This window comes from Aquarana catesbeiana, linkage group LG02, assembly GCF_042186555.1.
Source record: "Aquarana catesbeiana isolate 2022-GZ linkage group LG02, ASM4218655v1, whole genome shotgun sequence".
Lineage (NCBI taxonomy): Eukaryota > Metazoa > Chordata > Amphibia > Anura > Ranidae > Aquarana > Aquarana catesbeiana.
In genome coordinates, this window is record NC_133325.1 from 727,533,420 (window position 1) to 727,557,346 (window position 23,927).

Below are 23,927 nucleotides of genomic sequence, written 5' to 3' on the forward strand. Positions count from 1 at the left end.
AGCTGCCTCATACTTGCCAACTATCCCAGTTTAAATTCCCTTGTCCCTTGAATGTTTAGTCCTGTGCTGTGTCCCGATATCTCAGGGTGAAGTGCTGGTACTTTAAATGCTGTCCAGCTCTGCCCTGTTGTTGTGTACAGATGACTCACCTGCAGAAGCTGTGTTTACTTGTAAATAACCAGAATTCATATGTAAATAGCGGCGGCATTCATAAGTAAATAGCTGCAGCCGGCGGCATTGATATGTAAATAAAAGCGGCATTCATATGTAGATCATGTCCTGCAGTGAGGAGATGATGTGCTGTAACCTCTAGCAACCAATCAGTGAGCAGTATTACTGTACAGTAATCTCTAGCAAACAAATAACAAGCAGAAATCATTTGCTGTGACCTCTAGTAACTAATCAGTGAGCTGTAATATGTGCTGTAACCTCTAGCAACCAGTCAGTAAGCAGTAGTGATATGCTGTAACCACTGGCAACCAATTGCAATTGCTGCCTGATTTGATACAGTAAACTGATTTTAAGTCTAGCTGCTATTTATTGTATGCTTCAGAGCAGGTGGAGAGTTAAATTGCATGGGGGGGGGGCAATAATTTTTTTGCCCAGGGTCCAATCAATATTAAAGACAGCCCTGCCTATCATAGTTACTACAGCAAATGTAATATTATTATTATTCAGGATTTATATAGCCCCAACAGTCTGCACAGTGCTTTAAAACGTAAAGGGAGACTGTACTATTACAATACAATTCAATACAATAGGATTAGGAGGGCCCTGCTCTTGAGAGCTTACAATCTAAAAAGATGCAAATGCTAATTGGAAGCTAAAATGATCATTATTATCAATCACATGTGATGTTTCTGTCATTTAAAAACAGAATAATTAATGTGAAGGCTCCCTGTTGGAAGCTGTCTTACCTGAAAGCTTCAATTATATATGATGTCACAGGCAGGACCCCTGGTGTGCCCGGCTGCCATGACAAAGTGACGCTGTTCTTGCTGACATCCGTAACTTGAGGCTTTGACGGTGGTCCGGGCAAATCATTGATATCAAAATTCTTGCTGACAGTGGCACCAGCAGATTCTAGTGGTAAGCATAGAGATCAGGGTTTTCACTCAAAGACAGGCTACAGTTACAATGCCCTGTGCTAGCATGTGCACACTACTTACCTGTTACTTCCAGTACCGAACTCCAATTTGTCTCTCCGCTAGAACTTGTGGCCACACAAGTGTAAGTGCCAGAATCAGCAGCCTAAGTAAAAAAAAAAAAAAAAAAAAAAATATATATATATATATATATATATATATATATATATATATAATCAGCAGCAGTTCCTATAATATTGTATTGAAGAATCTATGGAAGTTACAGTGGGGGGTAAGTGTAATTTGTTAATAAGCCTAGGTTAAAATACTGTATCTGCAGGCAGGGAACATGCATGTTGTCAATCTGCAGAGAAACTAGCTGCTCTTTAGCAGACATGAAGGGGTGCCATGAATTTTTAATGGCACCCTCACACATCAGCAGCTGCGGCACGTTTTCATGCATACCAAACAGCATGGTATCAAGCACCATGTGGTTCGGCGCAATTTAAAATAAAACCAGGGACTACTTTTTTCATTCTGATAGAAAGCAGAGCCAAGTCGCTCCAGGTGGAAGCAATCTCACGCTTCAACCTTTCGGTGCAGGTCCAGTCTGTAATCTGGATATAAGGCACTGGAACACGAAAATGTTGACCGCACTCACAGGTTTGAAGCAAAGGTGAAAATTTATTGAAGACAAAAATCGTCAGACAAAATCGTGGACATCATGACATCAATGCAGACCTGGCAGAGATTAACGCGTTTCACAAACTGAAATTTGCTTAGTCATAATCTGATTATGACTAAGCGAATTTCAGTTCATGAAACACGTTAATCTCTGACAGGTCTGCATTGATGTCATGATGTCCACGATGTTGTCTGACGATTTTTATCTGCAATAAATTTTCACCTTTGCTTCAAACCTGTGACTACTTTTTCCATGTTTCTGTGGGTAGGGTTCCTATTGAAATGTATGAGCTGTCTACACACAGAATTTATGTCACAATTATGTGAACCTATGCTGTCCTTTCCAAATATATGTCTGTCCTAAACATGTGCCTGGTAGTGCAGAGGTGCAGAGGTAGTTCAGGTTAGCTCAATGCTTTCTGTCTGAGCAATATCTACATTCTGACCTTGCTATTTTTTAATGGAATAGATAACAGCAATAGAAGTCTTTGTGACCACCATTATCTGTTTAATTTGCATAACATAGCTCTGGACAGCAGCACTAAGACAAATTTATTTTTTTGACCATATTTATATCTAGTATATATACAGTGCAAAAAGAAATATTAGACTTAAGAATCCAAACCATGTTTTTAGACTAAATATAAAGTGCAAACTAACAGTGACATCTTGAAAAGAGTGGAGGGCGGGGGGGGGGGCTACTGGGAAATAATGGGTGAAAGTTCTCCTTGAGAGATAGACAGGTGGCATAACTCCATTTACAGCTATATGTAAGCAGCCTTTTGGAGAATAACTCACAGTCTACACTGAGATTTTAAAGACAACCTTTCTAAATCCCTGAATATCAGTGCAATCTCTTTCCTTGTCTCAGTCACTTCGCCAGAGAACACTGCGGACAGAAGTCGCGTACATTCCGGGAGTTGGCTCGGGATCACTGAGCTCCTACCTTGACTGGCTGATTTTCCACCAACTCCTGGGGACCTTGCCTATTCAAGCGCACTATTTAATCCAGCAGTACAATAAAAATGCATTAACCTTTGTGGCCAGTGCTTGCTTTCAGCATGAAGTGGGAGGCTAAATTGTTTACTCAGGGAATGCTGACATTCATTTTTTTAATACATTCCATTTTGTGCAGAGGAAGTTAATAATTAATTTATGGTCACTGAAAGACAGTGACAGACATAAAGTTTAAAGCACTTTCCACTGTGACCAGTGTATGAATGAGACAGTGATATACTGAGTGTCTGGATGTACAAGAGTACAGCCTTTTTCCATAATCATTTTTTTTTTTAATCCTGTTAATAAATATAATATCTAATATTACCATATCAGAGCATTTTTAGACAATAACGTAATTTACTTAAAGAGTCAGTCCTCTCATAACCAATGTTTCAGTTTTAGAGAAACAAAAAACCAAATTGTTCCTTATGTTTCTCGGACTATAAAAAAAGATTGCTGTTTGTAAAGTGGATGTCAACACTGGTTGACAATTAATTTGCTAAAGCGCTATGTATCTTGAACAGTTGATACATATAAATATATATAAACACAGGCTTCCAATGGAGACTATGAAGGGGGGACACTCATTACATAGGCACGTTACACAATCAGGGAGCTTACCCTGAGTAGTTATAGGCAGCCATCACTGTAGTGTATGTATGAAAGAGAAGGAAATTGGCCGCACTGAGATGGTTGAGATGATAAAATATATATATACATATATATATATATATATATATATATATATATATATATATATATATATATATATATATATATATATATATATATATATATATATATATATATATATATATATATATATATATATGTATATATATATATTTTATCATCTCAACCATCTCAGTGTGGCCAATTTCCTTCTCTTTCATACATACACTACAGTGATGGCTGCCTATAACTACTCAGGGTAAGCTCCCTGATTGTGTAACGTGCCTATGTAATGAGTGTCCCCATGACCCTTTATAGTCTCCATTGGAAGCCTGTGTGACAGGATGGCAATGCAGGAGAGAAATTGAGCTGTCATCTTGTAATGAGTTGTCACGCTATAACAGGAAGTGCCTGAATAAAGACCTTCATAGCAGGATCACCAGGTATTATTTTAACCACTTAATGACCGCCCACCGCATATATACATACTCTAGTGCGCGAAACAATGTACCTGTACCTCATTTCGTTCAATAGATACCGTGGGCACGCACTCTGCACGGAGCAGGAGCCAATCAGCGAGTCCAGCGGACCCGATGTCCTCCAGCCACCCGCGATCGCTCCACAGAGAGGCAGAACAGGGATCTGCCTATGTAAACAAGGCAGATCTCCGTTCTGACAGGGAAGTACACAGAGTTCTTCTGTTCCTTGTAAGCAGGGATCTCTGTGTTCTTCCTGGCAGTTCATCCCCCACACAGTTAGAAAACACTCCCAGGGAACACAGTTAACCCTTTGATCGCCCCTGGTGTTAACCCCTTCCCTACCAGTGTCATTTGAAAAGTAACAATGCATTTTTTTAGCACTGATCACTGTATTGGTGTCACTAGCCCCCAAAAAGTATAACTTAGTGTCAGACTTGTCCACCGCAATATCGCAGTCCTGCTAAAAGTCACTGATTGCTGCCATAACCAGTAAAAACAATTAATAAAAGTTCCTAAATCTATCCCATAGTTTGTAGACGCAATAACTTTTACGCAAACCAATCAAAATATGCTTATTGGGATTTTTTTACAAAAATATGTAGAAGAATACCTATTGGCCTAAATTGATAAAGAAATTTTCTTTTTTTTTTCTTTTTTTTTGGATATGTATTATAGCAGCAAGTAAAAAATATTGGGTTTTTTTTTCAAAATTGTCGGTCTTTTTTTGTTTATAGTGCAAAAAATAAAAAAAACGCAGAGGTGATGAAATACCACCAAAAGAAAGATCTATTTGTGGAAAAAAAGGACATCAATTTTATTTGGATACAACGTTGCATGACGGCACAATTCTCAATTAAAATAATGCAGTGCCGTTTCTCTAAAAATGGCCTGGTCATTAAGGGGGTAAAACCTTCCGGGGCTGAAGTGGTAATCAAAGCAGTAGACTTAAAATATTAAAAATAATTTTTAAAACTACAATAATGTGTTAAAGAGTATATACTATTGGGTTTACACCTAGTTTAATTTCCCAGGTCTGTACCCCTGGACCCAGTAACAATAATGCGGTCCTTCTACCCCTATTGGATTTCTAATTGATTTCAATGCAACGGGGAGTAGAAACATTGAAGAAGGAACATCCCAGATGCTGCACACCAGCAAAGCCCAGTGGTTGGAGTGTCCTGGACAAAGCCTGAGCTGAGGCTGCTTTTACTACAGAGACTGTGGGGCTTTGTGGTGTGCGGTGCCCGGGGTGTTCCTCCTTTATAATGCACTTATCGAGCGGAGACAGCCTGTCCTCTAGCCTGCATCCTCTTTAGGAGTCACCAGATTTGGACAGATGGGAGTCTGAAGCGGTACCCCTAATCCTTTGGTGTGGGTCACAGGGAGTAGAAACACCCAAATGTGTGTGTTATCAGTAAAACCAGGAACTATGGCAAGGAGCTCTATTGTAATGTAATGTCAAGTGTTATAAAACTATACCACACTTGGTCTCACCAAGCCAAAAAGAGGGCCACATTCTGACGCTATCATTCCTAAAACTTTACTTGACCAGCACAGACACATAAAGGGTCCTCATCTGCAGATAGTCCCTTTCTAATGCATTTCCCCCTTATTCATAAAGATAGGGATGGTGAAGGTAAAAGTATGCTTTTATATACAATGTCAATAAAATCTAAGTAATTAAAAGCTTTCAAATGGTTACTCTAATCATAAACCCTACAGTGTGTATCGACCTTAAAAAAAAAGTACTGTTGTGAAGGGAAATGTATGCAATACGCAAACTTCCTCACCAGTGTTCACTCACATACCCTAGCAAGAACTAAAACAAAAATCCTATATAAATGAAAAAATAGTAAATAAATAAAACAATTAGATCATATATTATACTGCACCTAAGGATTGGTATACATTGATTATATATCTAGATTTTACCCTTTAGGCCATGGATACTTAACCTGTGGCCCCTCAGCTGTTGCAGAACTAAAAGTCCCATCATGCCTCTGCCTTTTGGAGTCATGCTTGTAACTGTCAGTGGCTTTCAATGTCTCATGGGACTTGTAGCTTCGCAACAGCTGGAGGGCCACAGATTGAGCACCCATGCTTTAGGCCACTGGGTAATATGTGCACAAGCATTCATGCACAAGCACATGTCCACAATTTACTTAAAGCGTCACTAAAGGCAAAACGTTTTTGTTTTGTTTTTTTCATTTTGGATAGAGTAAGGGAGGATTATAACATTTGTGTACTATGGCGGAGATTTCCCTTCACTTCCTGTCCCATAGCCAAAACAGGGAATTTGGGGGTGTCACCAGAGTCACCAGAACTAGTGTCCCCATTGAAGATTTTCCTTCTATTGCTGTTTGGATGTCAACCCAAAATTTGCTTTCACTTTTGATTATAATAGTAAACTGGATAAATAGAGCAGATGAATCTCCATAATGGGAGCACAAACAGCAATAAAACCTGACAGGTACTCTAATCCCTCCCCACTCTATCCAAAACTTTAAAAAAAATTGCAATTAGAGACACTTAGATACTAAAATACATAAGGCATATATAGTTGAACAGAAAACGTTTGCCTATAAATTATTGCTAACCTTTAAGGATTTAATCTGCAAGGATCCTTGATCAACAATAGATAGTCTTGTATCTCTTCCCATAAAATTAAATCCTTCTTTTAGCCAGCTGATAACTGGCATGGGCTCGCCCGTGGCTTTGCATTTCAGAAGTGCCGTACCATCAACTGCCAATGTCTGATTGGCTGGACCTTGCAGGATTATTGGTGGTGGTCTGTCTGTTAACACTAAAATAAAGCAGAGGAAAAAGGTAACAAAAGGAGCAAAATATACATAATAAGGATATCATATAAACCAGCTAAAGAAGTTATAGCATAATTCAAAACCCTAACAGTTATTGCAGAACCAGTTTAAATTCCAGCCAATGATGGTTAAACATTCAACGTCAACATCTTATTTGTTGCTGTAGTTGACATTTACCTGTACAGTGATGGGGTTGGAATGTGAGCTACTATTGTTCTTACATCATGCCCTTTATGTTACTTTTATGAAAGCATAAATTAGAAAACTAAGCGGGCTATTAGCTTTATGGCAAAAGTCTCTGCTCATTTGCATATTTTTCGATAACACATGTCATTTATTTTAACTACCTAAATGGTTTTCCATAATGCATTAAATGAGACAGATCAATAACAGATTAAAAGTATTTTTCGCCAGGAAGAACACTCAGCTCCAGGGCTCTTCGGCATCTTACAACGTTCCAGGCTTCTGTGACACTTAGGTCAGAGGTTAAATGAACACTTAGAGGTTGCAGTCAGGTGTGCACTTCGATACTGCCATTTAAAGTGGGTCAGTCAGGTATCATTTCAGGAGCCTTCAATTTTTTTTCTCTGTTAATATCTAGAATGTAGTGTTGACTTACAATCTATTTTCTGTTTATATATATAGACCATTTTATAGACCATTAATTATAGTTAAGGTTCACTGCTTGATCAAATGTGTGTCATAATGTATATAATTGGTAAAAATGTCTAAGATCACACAACAACCATAAAGAAAAAACACTCTAAAAGCACCAAACGGAGCAGCCATGAGTTTTCGTAGACTAAGAGAGAGTGGCTACTATTTGTTGCAGTTTACTCTGATTGCTCTGTTTTGTCATTTCTTAGAATAAGGGGACAGATCTGGACTAAAATTCTTTGCCAGTGAAGTCACTGATCCCTTCATCAGCTGACAGTTCTTGGACACACTGATTAACCTTACAAAATGGCCTCTTCCACATGGCTGCTTCTACTACGGGCAGCTAGTTAGTTTATATCATAGCCTGAAGGTGTCACTGTTGTAATTGCACTGCTTTTAACATGATTTTCCTAAAATGTACAGCTAATCCTTAATCTTTATATATATGAGGTTGATTTACCAAACACAAATAGCCTGTTCACTTTGCACAGGAATTTCCTCTTACCTTGGTGCATATGGTATACATTCATTTTGCAAAGAATGACAAATCACGTGCAAGGAAAAAAAAACAGTACTGTTGCTTGCACATGATTGAAAGATGCAAAGCCTAACCTCATTCAGAAAGCTAAAGGAAAATTCCCTTGCAAAGTGAATGACCTATTTTCTTTTAGTAAATCAACCCCAAAATGTACTTACTGTAGATTTCAAAAAAACGCAGATGGTATTTTGATGGAAACTGATAGAGGAAAACAAGTCTTAATAGTCATGGTTCTGGCATTACATGGAGACCATTTTCTAATGGATTATTTTTATAAATATGTTCTATATTATTAGTGATGTTTGAAGTGCTTTATCAAACCAGGTGAATTGCGAAATTTAAGAATTGCACTTTTTATTTTTATTCTCATGAACAAATGCATGTAGATTTGCCCAATCCACATTGAGGCTGATTGTCCACCTTGCCTCCTGCATCCCTTTACTATGCCCTACTACTACTGACCTCGGGTAAGCATCTTCCTCAGCCGGTCACAGCTCACATTAGCAGTTCTTCAGTCATCTTCAATGAGTTGCTAAGCTGCAGAATCCTATGCATGTGTTGCTTTTCTCAGTAGGTTCTAATGAAGAAGCAATGTCCTTAAAGGCTGCAAGTAGACAGCTTCTCCATTAAAGCCAAGAGAAAAGCCAAGCATGCACAATATGTGTTAGCTTGCTTGCTCAATGAAGTTCTAGCATAGGTGAAAACCAGTGCAGAAAGTCACAAGCTGATCTGAGGTCGGTAGTAATGAGAAAACATGAAATGGAAAAAGGAGAAGGAGGGCAGTTGGCTTCAAAAAGTATTGTTATGTCTTAAATTCTAGAATAATATTTGCCTGAACTATTAAATAATTCTCAGCAGTTCGGTCAAATCTCAATTCAGATATTCATGAAAATCAAAGGTGATTAATCTGGGATTCACTTGATTCAATCAACCCTATTGTTAAGTGCATGTTTTTGGTCTCAACGAGAGAGAAAAAATTGGTTGACTGAAAGAGTATTAGATTGCAAAATGTTCGAAGGGGTGAGCTGACTAAAAGAGAACTAGAATTTAAGATTTTCGTTTACTGATCTGGACTTTGTTCATCAGCAGAACAATAGGGAAGAACTCTGCCAAGCTTCCAATGAATGAACAATGATCAAATAACTCCTAGTACATCCTCGCTGAGACCCTAAGGCAGTTAAATTAAAGAAGATTCTGGTGACAATCAGCAAGTATACTATAGCTAAGGAAAGCTACCAAGCAGCAATGTCTATGTAGAGGAATTCATTTAAATGTGACTTTTTCAAGGCACGGGACGTAATACGTATCTTTATAATGGAATATGTGATGTGAGTGATATAAATGCATGCACCATTTTGAAATATTTTATTACAAATTTGACTTATATTAACAGAGCGAAGCTATAAACGTTTCTTATTTTGGGTGTGCTTACAAAAGTATAATTGTTGTTCAACTAAGGGTGTTAATTTACTAACACTGGAGAGTGAAAAATCTGGTGCAGCTGTGCATGGCAACCAATCAGCTTCCAGGTTTTTGTTTTTTTTGTCAAAGCTTAATTGAACAAGCTTAAGTTAGAAGCTGATTGGCTGCTATGCACAACTGCACCAGGTTTTGCAGTCTCCAGATTTAGTAAATCAACCCCATAGTCTTTAGTTTTCTCTATGAGTCTGTTCTCTAACATCTAAAATACAATGTTTGGATGATGTTAATGAAATGTTTTGCACCTCATCCAGAAGTACTATGCCTTACAAAGGTTTCTTGGCGCGTAAGGGGCTTGCATTAAGCATTTTATTTTTTGTATCTACATTTTTGTCCCTGGAAAACGCTGTTTCCCATAACCAAAATAACAAGACATAGAAGTGGTAAATAGGCTTTCCAAATAATAATGTACAAATAGAAGACTTACAAAGAAAAAGGTCAAATCACACATTACAATTAATGGACATCTAAACACACATTTTTTCAACGTATCCAACCTGATTTGCAAGTAAGCTGCTAACATTATGCAGAGTTATTTAGATGTTTACAATTAAATTAGACAAAATGTTACTTCACATACACTAAAAAAAGATATATATACTGTGCTTAACTATTCTAAGGCAACTTCTGTCCGATCACATGATTGGCTCTTCTTTCTCAGCTAACACCAGCTATGGGGGAGGAAGGAAGCGCCAACAACGGATGGTTTATAGTAAGCCAATGGGTGATGTCAACACTCAGGCATTCCAGCTGTTGTCATATTGTTTTCTCCTCTCCCCTGTAGCCAGTGCCAGGAGATCACGTGACCAGACCAGAGCATCCTGAGAGTAGGTGAGTATACAGAACTTCTTTTAAAGGGTAGTTAGTATAGCTGTTAGAAGTGGGGTGGAAGCAGTTTTAAAGTGTTACTAAACCACAACAGTAAAATCAGTCTGTATATGCAATAAATCATGCTTGCTATACTCACTGGGGAACCTAAGATTTTAATCCTGTGCATTGTGTAAAAAAGCTGTTTGATCCCATCCTCAATCCATTTCCTGATAGTACAGAGTCTTGGGGGCACTCAGCTCAGTTTGGTGTGTATTTTTTGGGGGAGGAAGGGTGTATGTGATCAGCACAGGGGCCAATCACCACTGTCCAGACCAGTGGTGTACCAAGAGGGGGGGCAGAGGAGCGGTTCGCCCCGGGTGCCGCACATTAAGGGGGGTACCAGTCCGGGGGTGTGCAGTGTGAGATGAGATTGCAGCAGGGCCATCATAATAAGGGGCGCCCCTGCACTTTCCCAGCTTTGTAAGCAATGCATCTGAAGTGCATTGGATCGGCAGGGGGCCCAGCGGTGCGCGGGAGGGGGGCTGCCTGTCTCCCCAGTCATCCAATCAGGTAGGTTGTCCCTTGGTGATCTTAAATGTCTCCCAAGTCCCGAGGTAGCTGGAGTTGGTGGGCGAAGCCAAGGGTGTGGCTGCCTCCTCCACTCCTCCCAAAGACTTGTTCACTGGCTGATCCTGGAGGACAAAGAGGAGAGCACACAGGAGCCAAGAGTGTCTGCATCTGCAGCTATGCTGTAAGTGTGCACATTGTCACTGTATACAGCCCTTACCTGCCCCTATAATACCCTATACAGCCCTAACCTGCCCCTATTATACCCTATACTGCCCTAACCTGCCCCTATAATACCCTATACTGCCCTTACCTGCCCCTATAATACCCTATACAGCCCTAACCTGCCCCTATAATACCCTATACTGCCCTAATCTGCCCCTATAATACCCTATACAGTCCAAAACACTGCCCCTCTAATACCCTAGACTGCCCTAACCTGCCCCTATAACACCCTATACTGCCCTAACCTGCCCCTATAATACCCTATACTGCCCTAACCTGCCCCTATATTATCCTATACTACCCTAACCTGCCCCTATAATATCCTATACTGCCCTAACCTGCCACTATAATGCCCTATACTGCCTTAGCATGCCACCATAATACTCTATTCAGCCCGGACCTGCCACCATAATACCTTATACAGCCCTAGCCTGCCACCATAATACCCTATACTGCACTAACCTGCCCCTATAATGCCCTATACTGCCCTAGCCTGACACCATAATACCCTATACTGCCCTAACCTGCCACCATAATACCTTATACAGTCCTAGCCTGCCACCATAATATCCTATACTGACCTAACTTGCTCCTATAATGCCCTATACTGCCCTAGCCTTCCACCATAATACCCTATACTGCCCTGATCTGCCACCATAATACCTTATACAGCCCTAGACTGCCACCATAATACCCTATACTCCCCTAACCTGCCACTATAATACTCGAACCTTCTTAAATTGAGCAGCAGTCATGGCAAATCACACAATGTCGCTCAAAAGAAGCTTCTGCTCCTTTTTAAGCGACACGCTTCACGAGCTGCAATTTCGTCGGGGGGTGCCAGAAATGGGATCCGCCCCGGATGCCAAATGCCATAGGTACGTCCCTGGTCCAGACAGAGGGTCAGGAGTTATGCAGCCTCATAGGACAGTCAAAAGAGAATGAAAACTCCTCCTACAAGCTTTAATCAGTGCTTGGCCAGATACTGATAAAAGTCACAAGACTGCTATATACTGCTGATGAGAAAAAGTTTTTAGCAGTTTATAAAAGACAAAAGATTGCCACGCTAGTGTCTAATGAACAATAGAAAAACTGAATAATAATACTTAGTTCAAAAAGTGTGCATAAAGTGTTCACAAAATCCTCGTGATTCTTGGGGTGGTGGATTTTTGTCATGATTATGTGATTGCCAGCTGCTTTTTTTGATCATTCATCACCATTTTTCACCTGCGCAATTACTATATCTCTTTTTTATTTAGCAGTTTATATTCACTAAAATAATTGAGTTTCCATGTTCTGTAGACTAGATATATTGAATGCAGAGTCCAGGGTTTAGTAATACTTTAAGCTTAGTTAGTATTACCCCGGAATTCTACTTTAACTGAAAATACAGGGTTGTGCGGTGTAAATCCCAAGACTGGGTAGACAGAAAAAAAAAATGGGCAGATACATCTGTGTATTTGGCTGTTTGACTGCAGTTTTTTATGTGTTTTATCAGATTTGAAGGTTTTCTAGGGTAAAACATAACCATCTAAAATGTATTCAAATGGAAAGAAGTTTATCTATTCAGTATATTATTATTTGTACACTTTTCTATATCCATTTTATTTTTCCCATTCCTTTTTGCCCCAGGCATGCAGTGGTCCCAAATCACAGCCAGAAGCACAGGCAAATTTATCAGGCATTTTATGCAATTTAAACAACACCCAGCTACGTGAAAGAAAAAAAAATCATTACCAGTGGCCTATGGATATTTATGCAAATATCACTGCAGGTAATTACTTTAAATGTAATCTTTCTGCATTGCGAGTAGTGTAAAAGTTAAGGAAAGCATGAAAAAATGCATATAATTATTTCCCTTCCCCTGACATTTCCAGTGTAATATGAAAACCACAAAGCTCTTTAAATGGATCTAACCTCTGCTGAATCCCCATCAATTTTTTTTGTATTCTGTTACAAATAGACTGCAGTCTTTTACACTTAACACAAAGAATTTCTCATCACTGGTATCCTTGAACCCAGCTTGTTCTTCGCAGTAAATCTGCAGACTTACCAGCAGGTGCAACTATTAACAGCTCAATGTTCTGCAAGCCAATGTTTATCTCTTGTGTTTGTTCCAATCACAGCGCCTACCCAGAGTCACCTCTGCTCCAGAGACAGATATGGAAAAATATTGCCAGACTATTAATTGAGAGGACCTTTTAATCTGTGTAGTAATTTCAAGCGCACAAAAATTCCACATTTTGTCAGGAGGAGAGGACAAAAAACTAAGAGAAGGCTAAACACAGAAGCAATTAGAGCATCTGATGATAAACACAAACTTTCCGACTAGCATTGTAATTTTCTTGGTTAGTTGTATGATATATTTATTCACTGACCTACTTTCAGCAAAGCAGAAAAGTTGTTTTAATTGTGATAAATCTAGAGAGGGAAAAGGGGCAATAATTCTACACTTCTTAGTATGGAAGAGAGGGTTTTTGAAAGCAAATGGAAATGGTTATGTAGTCAGAGGTGTAACAGTAATTGTTACAGCATTTGTGACCCAATTCTAACCCTGATTGAAGAATCATTTTCTCCGTACACCTTCCTACAACAGTATAAGCATAATGATGATGAGTACTAAAGTATTTCTATGTGATTATAAAAGGAGTGTGATTATAAAATTAGTATTCCACTAAGGAAACCAATGACTGTCATAGTGGGGCTAATCTCTTTGGAAAACTCAAAATTGTGTCTGACGTGTTATAAATTCAGTGGATTATGGCAAACTTAAAGCATAAATTCACTTTTTAGAAAAAAAACAAAACTTTTTTTGGAGCCTTTAAAGCATCGAACCAGTCATCAGCAGATAGCTAGTGCCATGCAGGTCTCCAGCAGATCTGCCAGTGTATCTGTGTGCCTGTACATCCCGTATGGGTAAGCAGATACAATCTGACAGGAAGAGAGCATAAACTACCAGAGGTGGGGGACTCGAGTCACATGACTTGACTCGAGTCAGACTCGAGTCACCTGTTTGAGGACTTGCGACTTGCTTGACAAAATTAAATAAATGACTCAACTTGACTTTGACTTGTCACTAAGGACTTGCGACTTGACTTTGACTTGGGCTATTTGACTTGCAATGACTTGCAATGACTTGGCACCACCAGTTCTGTGTCTTGGCCTAGGCAAAAGCCGCCCCCCCCCCCACAAAAGAAAGCTCCCCCGAGTCCCGGCTTCGGGGTAGATCAGTATTTTGACTTAATTTGTGACTTGACCAAAATAAATGACTTGACTTGACTTGCTTGACTTCTAGCAGGGACTCGACTTGACTTGCTTGCTTTTCGCCACAGTAACTTGGGACTTGCTTGTGACTTGAAGGTTAAGACTTGAGACTTGCTTGTGACTTGCACATGTGTGACTTACTCCCATCACTGTAAACTACCACAGTATTCCACAGCACCGTGGTAGTTCATTGGTAGTTCACTGAAAATTACAAACCGACAGCTGCAAAGGCTGCCAGAGCTTGCAGTTTTCCATTCACAGGACAATATGAATGAGTGACATGGCCAGGCGGGCCGCTTTTTTTAAAATCCCCACTAGCTGTCAGATTGGGGAATCGGAGAGGTGCGAGAACCGGTCCGTTTGTAACATGTTACATGTTGAACCCTAAATAAGGGTGTAACATGTTATGAAAGGTGAACATATCCTTTAAGTTTGGCCCATTCCATCCTTGCCGTAAAGCATGACCATTTTTAAAGTGACCTCACATTGAACATTTCATAATTACAATATGTATTGGGAAAGTGCAAGGGAGGGCAATCCTAAAACTTGTCTTTAGAAACATAAGTTCGCACATCTTCCTTATTCTACTTTGGAACTAGCTTTCAGACTAAAGTTTGCTATAATGTGAAGAGAATTTGTTCCACTTTTCATGTTAGATACATTCATTATTTTGGAAGATATACTTGGGCCCAGGTTCACGCCTTGGAGCCGATTTACTAAAGACAAATAGGCTGCTCACTTTGCATGGGAATTTCTCTCAGAGATTATTAAGGGTAAATCTCTGCTGACTTCCATCATCAAATCATGTGCAGCAAGAATGCTGTTTTTTTTTTTTTTATTGCACATGATTAGGTATTCCTTGCTAAGTGAAGTTTCATCACATGCACTAAGCTCTGGGTAAATACTCTCTTGCAAAGTGCAATTTTCTTTGCAAAGTTAACAGTTCTGCCTTTAATAAATCAACCTCTTTGAGCCAAAACAGAGAGGGTTGGCTTAACCCATAGAGGGTTTTTTTTTATTAAGTAAGCAAGTGGGAGACAAGCTCAAACTCCTATTGGGTAAATAGCCACCAAAATAACAGCAAGTTTCTTATTCTACACAAAGTTTTGTGATGCCACTAAACTTCTTTCTGCATTAGTTCTGTTTCTGTGTTTACTACATGTGAAATACTATTCTGGTGCTGCCTCCTATTGTCCTGATGTGTTTGGCACAGGAGGAAAGTGCTCTATGGTAATATGACGCAGATCACCTTTCAATAAAATGTTATTCTACCAACAGATAGAGTTTACTCTCACTAAAACATTTTATTAAATATGATCCTGATTGAGCATCCCCTCTGCTTTTTATTGATGTACGCATTCGACTGAGACTTTTTTCACATATTTTAGGCCTGTCCGGCTATTGTTTTATACTGGAAAAGTGTGCTTGAAGTTATCAACTTCACGACACAGGTGCCTACTGCTGTTTTATGCTAAGAAGGCTATTAACATAGCCCCGCCCCTCATGGTCCGCTTTTGGATCCAATTAGTTAACTGCGAACTACCGTTATACCAAGAAACTTATAGTAACAGAGGATGTCCAAATATTTTTTTAGAAAGTTTGGTTAAGCTGGCTGGATAATTCCTCCACTGTCACCTCTGTAGATGGTTGATGTTGTTGAGTTATTGCCTCAAAAGTACTCTTGGGATTATTTACCTGATGGGTGTTATATCCCTATTACTCCATTTGTAATTGAGCTTGAGCCACGCACTTAATCCATATGAATTTTTTATGAAATTTCTGATATTTTGACATTTCTTTTTTTGAGTCGTGCCCCTGCGTGGGCTAACCGCTCCTGTTTTTGTTTGTTTTTATTCACTGTCAGTATCAAAAACTTAAAAGAGATGCTTTGAAAAAAGAAAAAATTTGATCCTGATTATCACATTTTTAACAGTGTGGGGGTTATTTACTAAAACTGGAGAGTGCCAAATCTGGTGAAGCTGTGCATAGAAACCAATCAGCTTTCAGGTTTTATTATCAAAGCTTAACTGAACATGCTGAACTTAAAAGTTCTTCAAGCTGTAATTGCTATTAAAGCAACCTTTATTAATTCTTTATTAATACTGCTGGGGGTCCTGGTAGATGACAGACTGAGCAATAGCATGCAATGTCAAGCTGCAGCTACCAAAGCCTGCAAAATTTTAGCATGCATAAAAAAGGGAAAATACTCCAGGGATAAAACAATAATCCTGCCACTTTATAAAACTCTAGTTAGGCCGCATCTGGAGTACTCTGTCCAGTTCTGGTCACCAGTCCTCAGAAGGGATGTGTTGGAACTGGAGAGAGTTCAAAGAAGGGCAACAAAATTAATAAGGGGCCTGGATGACTTCAATAATGAGGAAAGACTACGAGCATTACATTTATACTCGCTGGAGAAGTGACACTTGAGAGGGGATATAATAGCGTTTTACAAATATCTGAATGGGGATCCCAGCATAGGAAAAAAACTATTCAGTCTCATGGGGTGTAAGAGGACACAGGGCCACACAATGAGATAGGAGGAGAAGTGGCTTAACCTTAAATTGCGCAAGAGGTTTTTCACTGTCAGGGCAATAAGGATGTGGAACTCTCTTTCACAACTGGTGGTGGCAGCGTGGAGTATGGATATTTTTAAAAGACTCTTGGATGTGCATCTTAAAGAACACAACAAACAGGGATATGGGAAATAATTATAGACACTGACGCACGTACACCAGTTGAACTGGATGGTCTATTGTCTTTATTCAACCTTACCTTCTATGTAACTATGTAACTATGCTGTATAATCAGTTTGGCTACAATGAAATTAATATTTAGGGGTGAGTGAATCTTGCCTGAGTTCATTTTGCAAACAGTTTATCAAAAATGTCTTGAAGTTTACAAACTTTGGATGCACCCTATTGAAGTCTACGGGGGATGTATTTGTTTTGTTGTAAAACAAAAGGTAAGGGAAGTTGGCCACTGCCATTGGGTACATATATTTATGTCAAAATGGGAAAAAAATATAAATAAAATAAAAATAAAAATCAGTTTTCTCCCTAACAGTGCGAACACACACTGACATTGTTGCTGCTGTAAACCCTCCTTTTTATAGAAAGGGGGATGGGTTATCAATTTCTTCAAATTATTGGTCCTTGTGACTCAGCTGAACAGGGACAAAGGTTTTGCCCTGCATGATGGATGTCCCTTATTTCTTGCAGCAAACCTGCAACGTTTTCAACTAAACGTTATGATTCATCAAACCCGATTTTCAGTAATATTAAGCAATATTTAGTAACATGTGAGTGGGGTACTTTAGTGTAATAGGTGATATCATATAAAAGCCTCTTACAGGCTAACAAAGATATGTGTTTTGTATGTTTAGTATGATCATGGTTAACATCTTTAAACTGCCAGGATACAAAGAGGGTGAATCTATTTACAGAAAGAAAAAACCTTCAACTTGTTTAAACTGTAATAGGACTGGCATCAAAGTAGCATCATATGCATCTGGTAGCAGAATAGACAGACACAAAAACAATTACATGAGCTACAATGGCAATATTGGAACAGAAAGCTGGCACAAATGATAGAAACAAGACCCCAAATGTTAAGGGACACAAGGCTGACACAGTTTAATCTTTTCTGTATATAAAGTGCAGTCACCATATAATTTCCAGCAGTGATGGTAAAAATGGACATGTTGCCCTTGACAGATATTTTTTCTCTCTTTCACAGACTGACAGCGACTGTATATACTCACCATCAGTAACTTCCAGCTGGGCCTTGGCCAATATGCTTCCAGCTACTGTCAAAGCCTGGCAAATGTAGAAGCCAGCATCTGAGCGCTGAATGTTGGAAATGGTTAGATCTCCAGTTGGGGACACTGAATATCTACTGTTGGGTTGCTGGGGTTGATTTGGAAAAAGCAAATTCTGTTGAAGAGAAATAAAAAGGTAAACAATATAAATTAAAGAAAAGTTGCTCAAGATAAAAAATATTAGTCTGCAGTGGGTAACGTCAGCAACTATCAGTGGGAAATTTGTATAAATGATCATTTATTTTGTTTTTCTAATGTCAGATTTCTGATACTTTGTTTCATATTATGTATGTCACTCTGTCAGTCTTATAAAGAAAGTCAAAAAGGCATGTAGTAAAGTAGCCCACATCAATCGATCAGATATATAAAAATACCTTTTATCCATCTGACTACAGTCTGCCCTGCTGCTATAGAAGGCATGTATGATGGAAGTTGTATAGATCTAAATTCTGGTGAGAAGATAAGAATCTGGCATGCAAATTAAAAGGAATGTTTATCTTTTTTTGGATAAAGTAGAAAAGAATTTGAACATCTGTTATGTTTACAGCTACCTGGTGCTTTGTTAGGCAGCACGTACATGTTTCATTTTTGTTTTTCATTCAACCAGTGGGTTAAATGAAAAAAAAAAATTACTTGATTCCCCATTTAGAAATTTGATGTGGATGGGGGAACTGCTTCTGCTGAGCTATTGGGGAGACTACCCCGCCATCAGAATACACTGATCAGCACTGCCCGCTATAGCTGGCTGTGCTAATCACGTGGGATAGGCTGGTTGTACATGAATCATACCTGAATCAAAATTCAGCCAGTCCCTGCTAAACCAGCCACATTTCAATCCATGTATGGTCAACTTAAGGCCCCTTTCACACTGGGGCGTGAAGTGGGTCGGCGGTAAAGCGCCGCTATGATTAGCGGCGCTTTATCATCGTTTTAGCGGTGGTATTCGGCCGCTAGCGGGGCGGTCTTACCCCCCACAAGCGGCTGAGAAAGGGTTAAAAACCACCGCAAAGCACCTCTTCCGCCGCGCTGCCCCACTGATTTCAATGGGCAGGAACGCTCTGAAGATGCTGCTAGCAGGACTTTTTTTCCTGTCCTGCTAGCGCACCGCTCCAGTGTGAAAGTCCTCGGGCTTTCGCACTGGAGACACAGCAGCGGCTGTTTCGGGTTGGTTTGCAGGTGCTATTTTTAGCGCAATAGCGCCTGCAAACCGCCCCAGTGTGAAAGGGGTCTTAGAGGAATTTCCCCTCACTGTCACGCATACAAATACTTCACCAGGCAGGAAGTGAGGAAAAATCTACACAGGACACAGAGCTGACACAAGGCTCTAGCCTTCTCTTACTCCATTCAAAAAACTGTCTCTAACTGAAAAGATAGCAAAAAAAATTCAACATGGGTTCTACTCTTTAGGCACTCTGTCCAAAGTTGTCTTGGCTGGACATACACTTTAGGTTTCATGCCTACTGTCTGTTTAGCCTCGGTGCATGAGAGTCTGATATTAAGTTGCAGGTAGAAGGTAGCACTGGTAGCACTGTCCAGCCCTGCTTCTGGCATCCTATTAAACTCTTTGAGAAGCTAACAACTGTTGCAACTAGACAATGCACCAAGCTGTAATTACTTTTAAAGCCATATGCACCCAGGGACAAATGCCCAGAATGCAAGCAGTCAGCAGGTTCACTTTAATTATCCGTTTTATAAAGGAGATAACCGTTAATGGTTTGGGCGTATTTGCCAAGTCTACTTAATAAAAAATAATTTCAAGAAATCTTTTTATTTCAAACAGTGCCAGGCATAATGGTATGGTTATTTTTTAAGGCTAGTACAATTATGGAGTCATTTAGCATGAAAAGGGGTTGATACTTTTTGACTGGGACAGAGCAGTATTCTTATATATTTTCCTTCTTTATTATGTTCAGGGCCAAAAAAAGAAATTTAAAAAAACATTTTTTTTTCATTTTTAAAAGTAATTCTGAAATGCTACATTTTAATATATCATATGTATAATTTGCAGACAGCAGGTGGGGCTACAGGTTCTTTTCCCACATTTGCCAGGCTACTCCTAATGGCATTTCTTAAAAAAGAACTCTAGACAGACTGCTTCTTCCAACATAATGTTGGAATCTTGTCTCAGAAGGAAATTTCACTGGTAAGGATACTTGGCTAATTCCTACTATAGCATAAAATGGACATAGACAAGGGACAATTAATTCCTGTGTCTGTTTAGTAATAGGATAGCTATAATTATGATGGGTGTGACTTAGCACTAATAGGTCAAGCTTATTACCGAATAATGGTGCATTATTTATGTGTTGCCTTGATGTAGGAATAAAGGAATAGAAGGCTCCATTGCATGAATTGTACAAAGAACTGTGTCACCTGGGATGTCTACTGAACTAATTAGTAAACAATTTTGATTTGAATAAACAGCAATCAACATGAACCATAAAATATGAAAAGTCAAACGACAACCTTATTTTGTTTCATTTTCTAAATAAATTACATTAATGACATACATTAATTTAATGTTCATTGAAATGAATGAATATACTTCCTACATCACCTGGGTAGATCATTAATTAATTAACATGTAAGAACACTTAATGGTCAGGAATGGTACCTGATGTAGAAAATTATTTTGCATCTCTTGTATACAAATCAAGCTATTGAAATATTGACAAGTACATTACATGGCACATGAATTATGTCACATGGGTGTTTTGTGTTTACATTGTGGCAAGTACAGTTCTACCCTATGGGATGTGTTTAATTAAACAGCAAGCTTGTGTAATTAATTGAGAAGGAAAAAAGCTTCATCCAGAACCTAATAGCATTCAATTATGAGGACAAAGAGTACAATTCTACCTTAAAACACTGCACTGGCAAAACAAGAGCTATGGAAGATTATAAAATAGCATATTAACAGTATTCAATTAGCCTGAATTGCTTTAATCTTCCAAATAACGAGTTCCGTTAATTAGAAGCTCTTCACTTTATAATGAAGAGATGGTTGTCCACTTTAAAAGATTCATGCACACCACTACAGAACCACTTAACATAAACATTAGCCTGTTACCAAAATGAAGCTGACTCTGCATTGTTTACTACTATGCTGGTGTTTGCTCTTATGGTTGTTTTAATTTAGTCTGATGGAACCCAATGGGAATAGCAATGTGTTGATTTGGAAGATATGTACATCAGCTAGTAAATTCCTGACAGAGCCCATATTAATGGGTGTTTTATGCCCCATGGCAGAAGGTTCCTTATGTACCCTTGGTAAATAAACAGTTTTCAATACAAGCCCCCATACCATGGTGGCACTTGGTCATTCTGTCTTTATAATGAACTCACAGGGCACCTGTAGGTCCACAGGTCAGAATGAATGGAATGGAATGAAAGGGTCTTCTCCATCCTGGACCTCATGTTCTTTCCTCTGCACATCAATTTTAGGATAGCATAGGCTGCACAGGCAATATGTTGGTCCTTGACTTTTGCTGGCCAAAAGCTTAAACCGATAGCACAGTCTGTTTATTGGAACTTTATTGTTCACAAGGGTCATCAAAGGGCAAGCTACTCTTTATGGTTAGTGAAGGCGCCATTAATGATTTTTTCCTGGCTATTAAAGTTCTACTGAGCAAAAATGTGTTGGAAGAACAAGCACTATGTTCACCAATGAGTTTTTCTATTGAATTTCCTCATGACACTATTGGCTGTTTGTAATTTGTATGGCCTCCTAACTAACGTAAACATTTTTCAGGTCTTCAGTTTTGCTTTCAATCCAAAATCATGCTTCTAAGTTACTAAAATTCCATGCTAAGGCTCACATCGACACTAAGAGGAGGAGCTTGCCAAGCACCCTCCAATTGTCAAGTTTAAAGGGATTTACTACTGTAAGCCAAAAGGACCATCACTCATTTCCATGTTTCATTCGCAAATCTGCTGCTGGTTGAACCTCATCAGCCACAGAATATTTGAATCCCAGGTCATGAACTCTCTTTCTGAAAACAGAGATGTGCAGCAGCATAACTGCTTCCTCACTAGTTGCAGAAATTCTGCAGTGTTTCAGACAGTTATGGCATGAGTTGCATCAGAAAAAGTAGGAGTATAGCTACAGATTTTTAAATTTGATCCCTGCATAAGCTGCCTTTGAGCTCCAAACAATTGACTTTGTCTAGGCTGAAATTATGTCATCAGTCTGCTGCAGCCAGGGAAAGCATTCCCTCAGTCTCTAGAGAGAGAAAATTGAGTACTGTCCATGATACTTTTTTTATTTGCACTAACATACAATTTTTCAGGACAAGCCTCAGTCTCTTAAAATAGTGAATACACTCAACCTGCTGTGGTGTTTACAACAGAACAATGACAGTTTAGTTGTGTTCTGATTTCACTTAGCAGAGAGGAGGAGAGGACAGAGAAGTCCATCTCCAAGAAAGAAATGTGTAGCTGAGAATTGCCTGTGTTAAAAGTAGATGTGCCCGAGTGTGAACTCATTAACCTTTTCAGCAGACTACTAAAACCAGAATTATCTACATAGTCCACATGCCCTGTTTCATTTATTTGTATATGAATATTTAAGCATTTTGGGCATTTGAGTGATAAGTTGTGTCCCCATGGTTTAAGTGTTTCTATGTATGTACAGGTGTTATACAGCGTCGGCTGATTTAGGTATTATTTCTTAAAATATTCACAAAAGTGATGCAAAATGCTGGTTGTGGGGAGATCCAGTACATGGAGACATTGTTTACATTGATTTCTCCTTATCCACAGTGATTAGATTGCAACATTGTTACTTTTTAGCAAGTCACAAGTTGAGAGGCTGCAGCAGGAGCTGACACAGCCAAGAATTGCTCAAGCACAAAGATTCACATAACTGAACCACCATCTCACTCCAGGAAGTAGATGCTAACCCTGGATGATGGCTGAACAAAGATGGCTCCCTCCTTCCGAAGAGAAAAGCAGACAGCGAATTGTCAGTGGGAGTACTGTGATCTCTTTGAGAGGTAATAAATACCTATAAGTGTTAAACTTACACACTACTTAGGATGCATGCATTGGACTACTTTATTATAATTACACCCTTATTTTGGTAAAGAAGAAAAATGACACACATACAATTATACATGAATTTCTTATGGAAATTTAAGACAATTCTCACCTGACTTCCATCTTTCTGCCAGAATACAGCTGGTTGTGGATTGCCCTTAGTCTCACAGGGGAATGTCACTGTCCGGCCCTGAGCTACAATCTGATCGCGGGGCCTGACAACAAACTGAGGAGGAGCTGTTGAAAAAAAAAATATATAATATTACAATTTCCGACTGCAAATAAACATTACAATGAGATATTATAAGATATAACCTGTCAGTTGTGAGCATTAACACATTTCTTAAGGTGTACCTGTTGTCTACTGAAAATGTTAGTGGGTTTGTTGGGCTAGACATTAGACAACTGTTTAGGAGAAATTCAGCTTTAGGCAGAATGTTGTGGTCCTTTCCTAGGACAACTGGGAGGACATATACTGGTGCCAAACAAAGGAATTACCATGGTAACAAGAATTTACCTTGGTAAGGTTGACATATGAGGACTATTGTTGCATGAATCCTGAAATTGTATTACTTACTGGATCATTGTTGCTATTTAAAGAGGCCAGGTGACAAAGTCTCTGTAAGGTCCATATTCCAATCGACATTTTAGAGCTACCTAAATTTGGTGCACGAGTCCCTGTCAGAACCAAAAGTGTTGCAAATGCTTCATGAATTTGGTGCAATACATTAACACGAGGGATTAATCTAGTGTGCTTCTATATGTAATTTAAATATGTCAAGCAGACATATTTAT

The 23,927-nt window shown here is 39.0% G+C and overlaps 1 protein-coding gene across 21 annotated transcripts in view; it reads right to left on the reverse strand.

The window, feature by feature from the left end:
- ROBO2 (roundabout guidance receptor 2) overlaps positions 1–23,927 on the reverse strand; it is a 1,381,148-nt gene that overhangs the window by 115,460 nt on the left and 1,241,761 nt on the right. For all 21 annotated transcript variants that reach the window (XM_073617042.1, XM_073617045.1, XM_073617032.1 and 18 more), the window contains 5 exons: positions 23,245–23,369; positions 18,039–18,210; positions 6,517–6,722; positions 1,170–1,251; positions 918–1,083 (listed from right to left, as the gene is read on the reverse strand). In XM_073617042.1, coding sequence (XP_073473143.1) covers positions 918–1,083; positions 1,170–1,251; positions 6,517–6,722; positions 18,039–18,210; positions 23,245–23,369 — 751 coding nt within the window. The remainder of the gene's footprint in view (positions 1–917; positions 1,084–1,169; positions 1,252–6,516; positions 6,723–18,038; positions 18,211–23,244; positions 23,370–23,927) is intronic.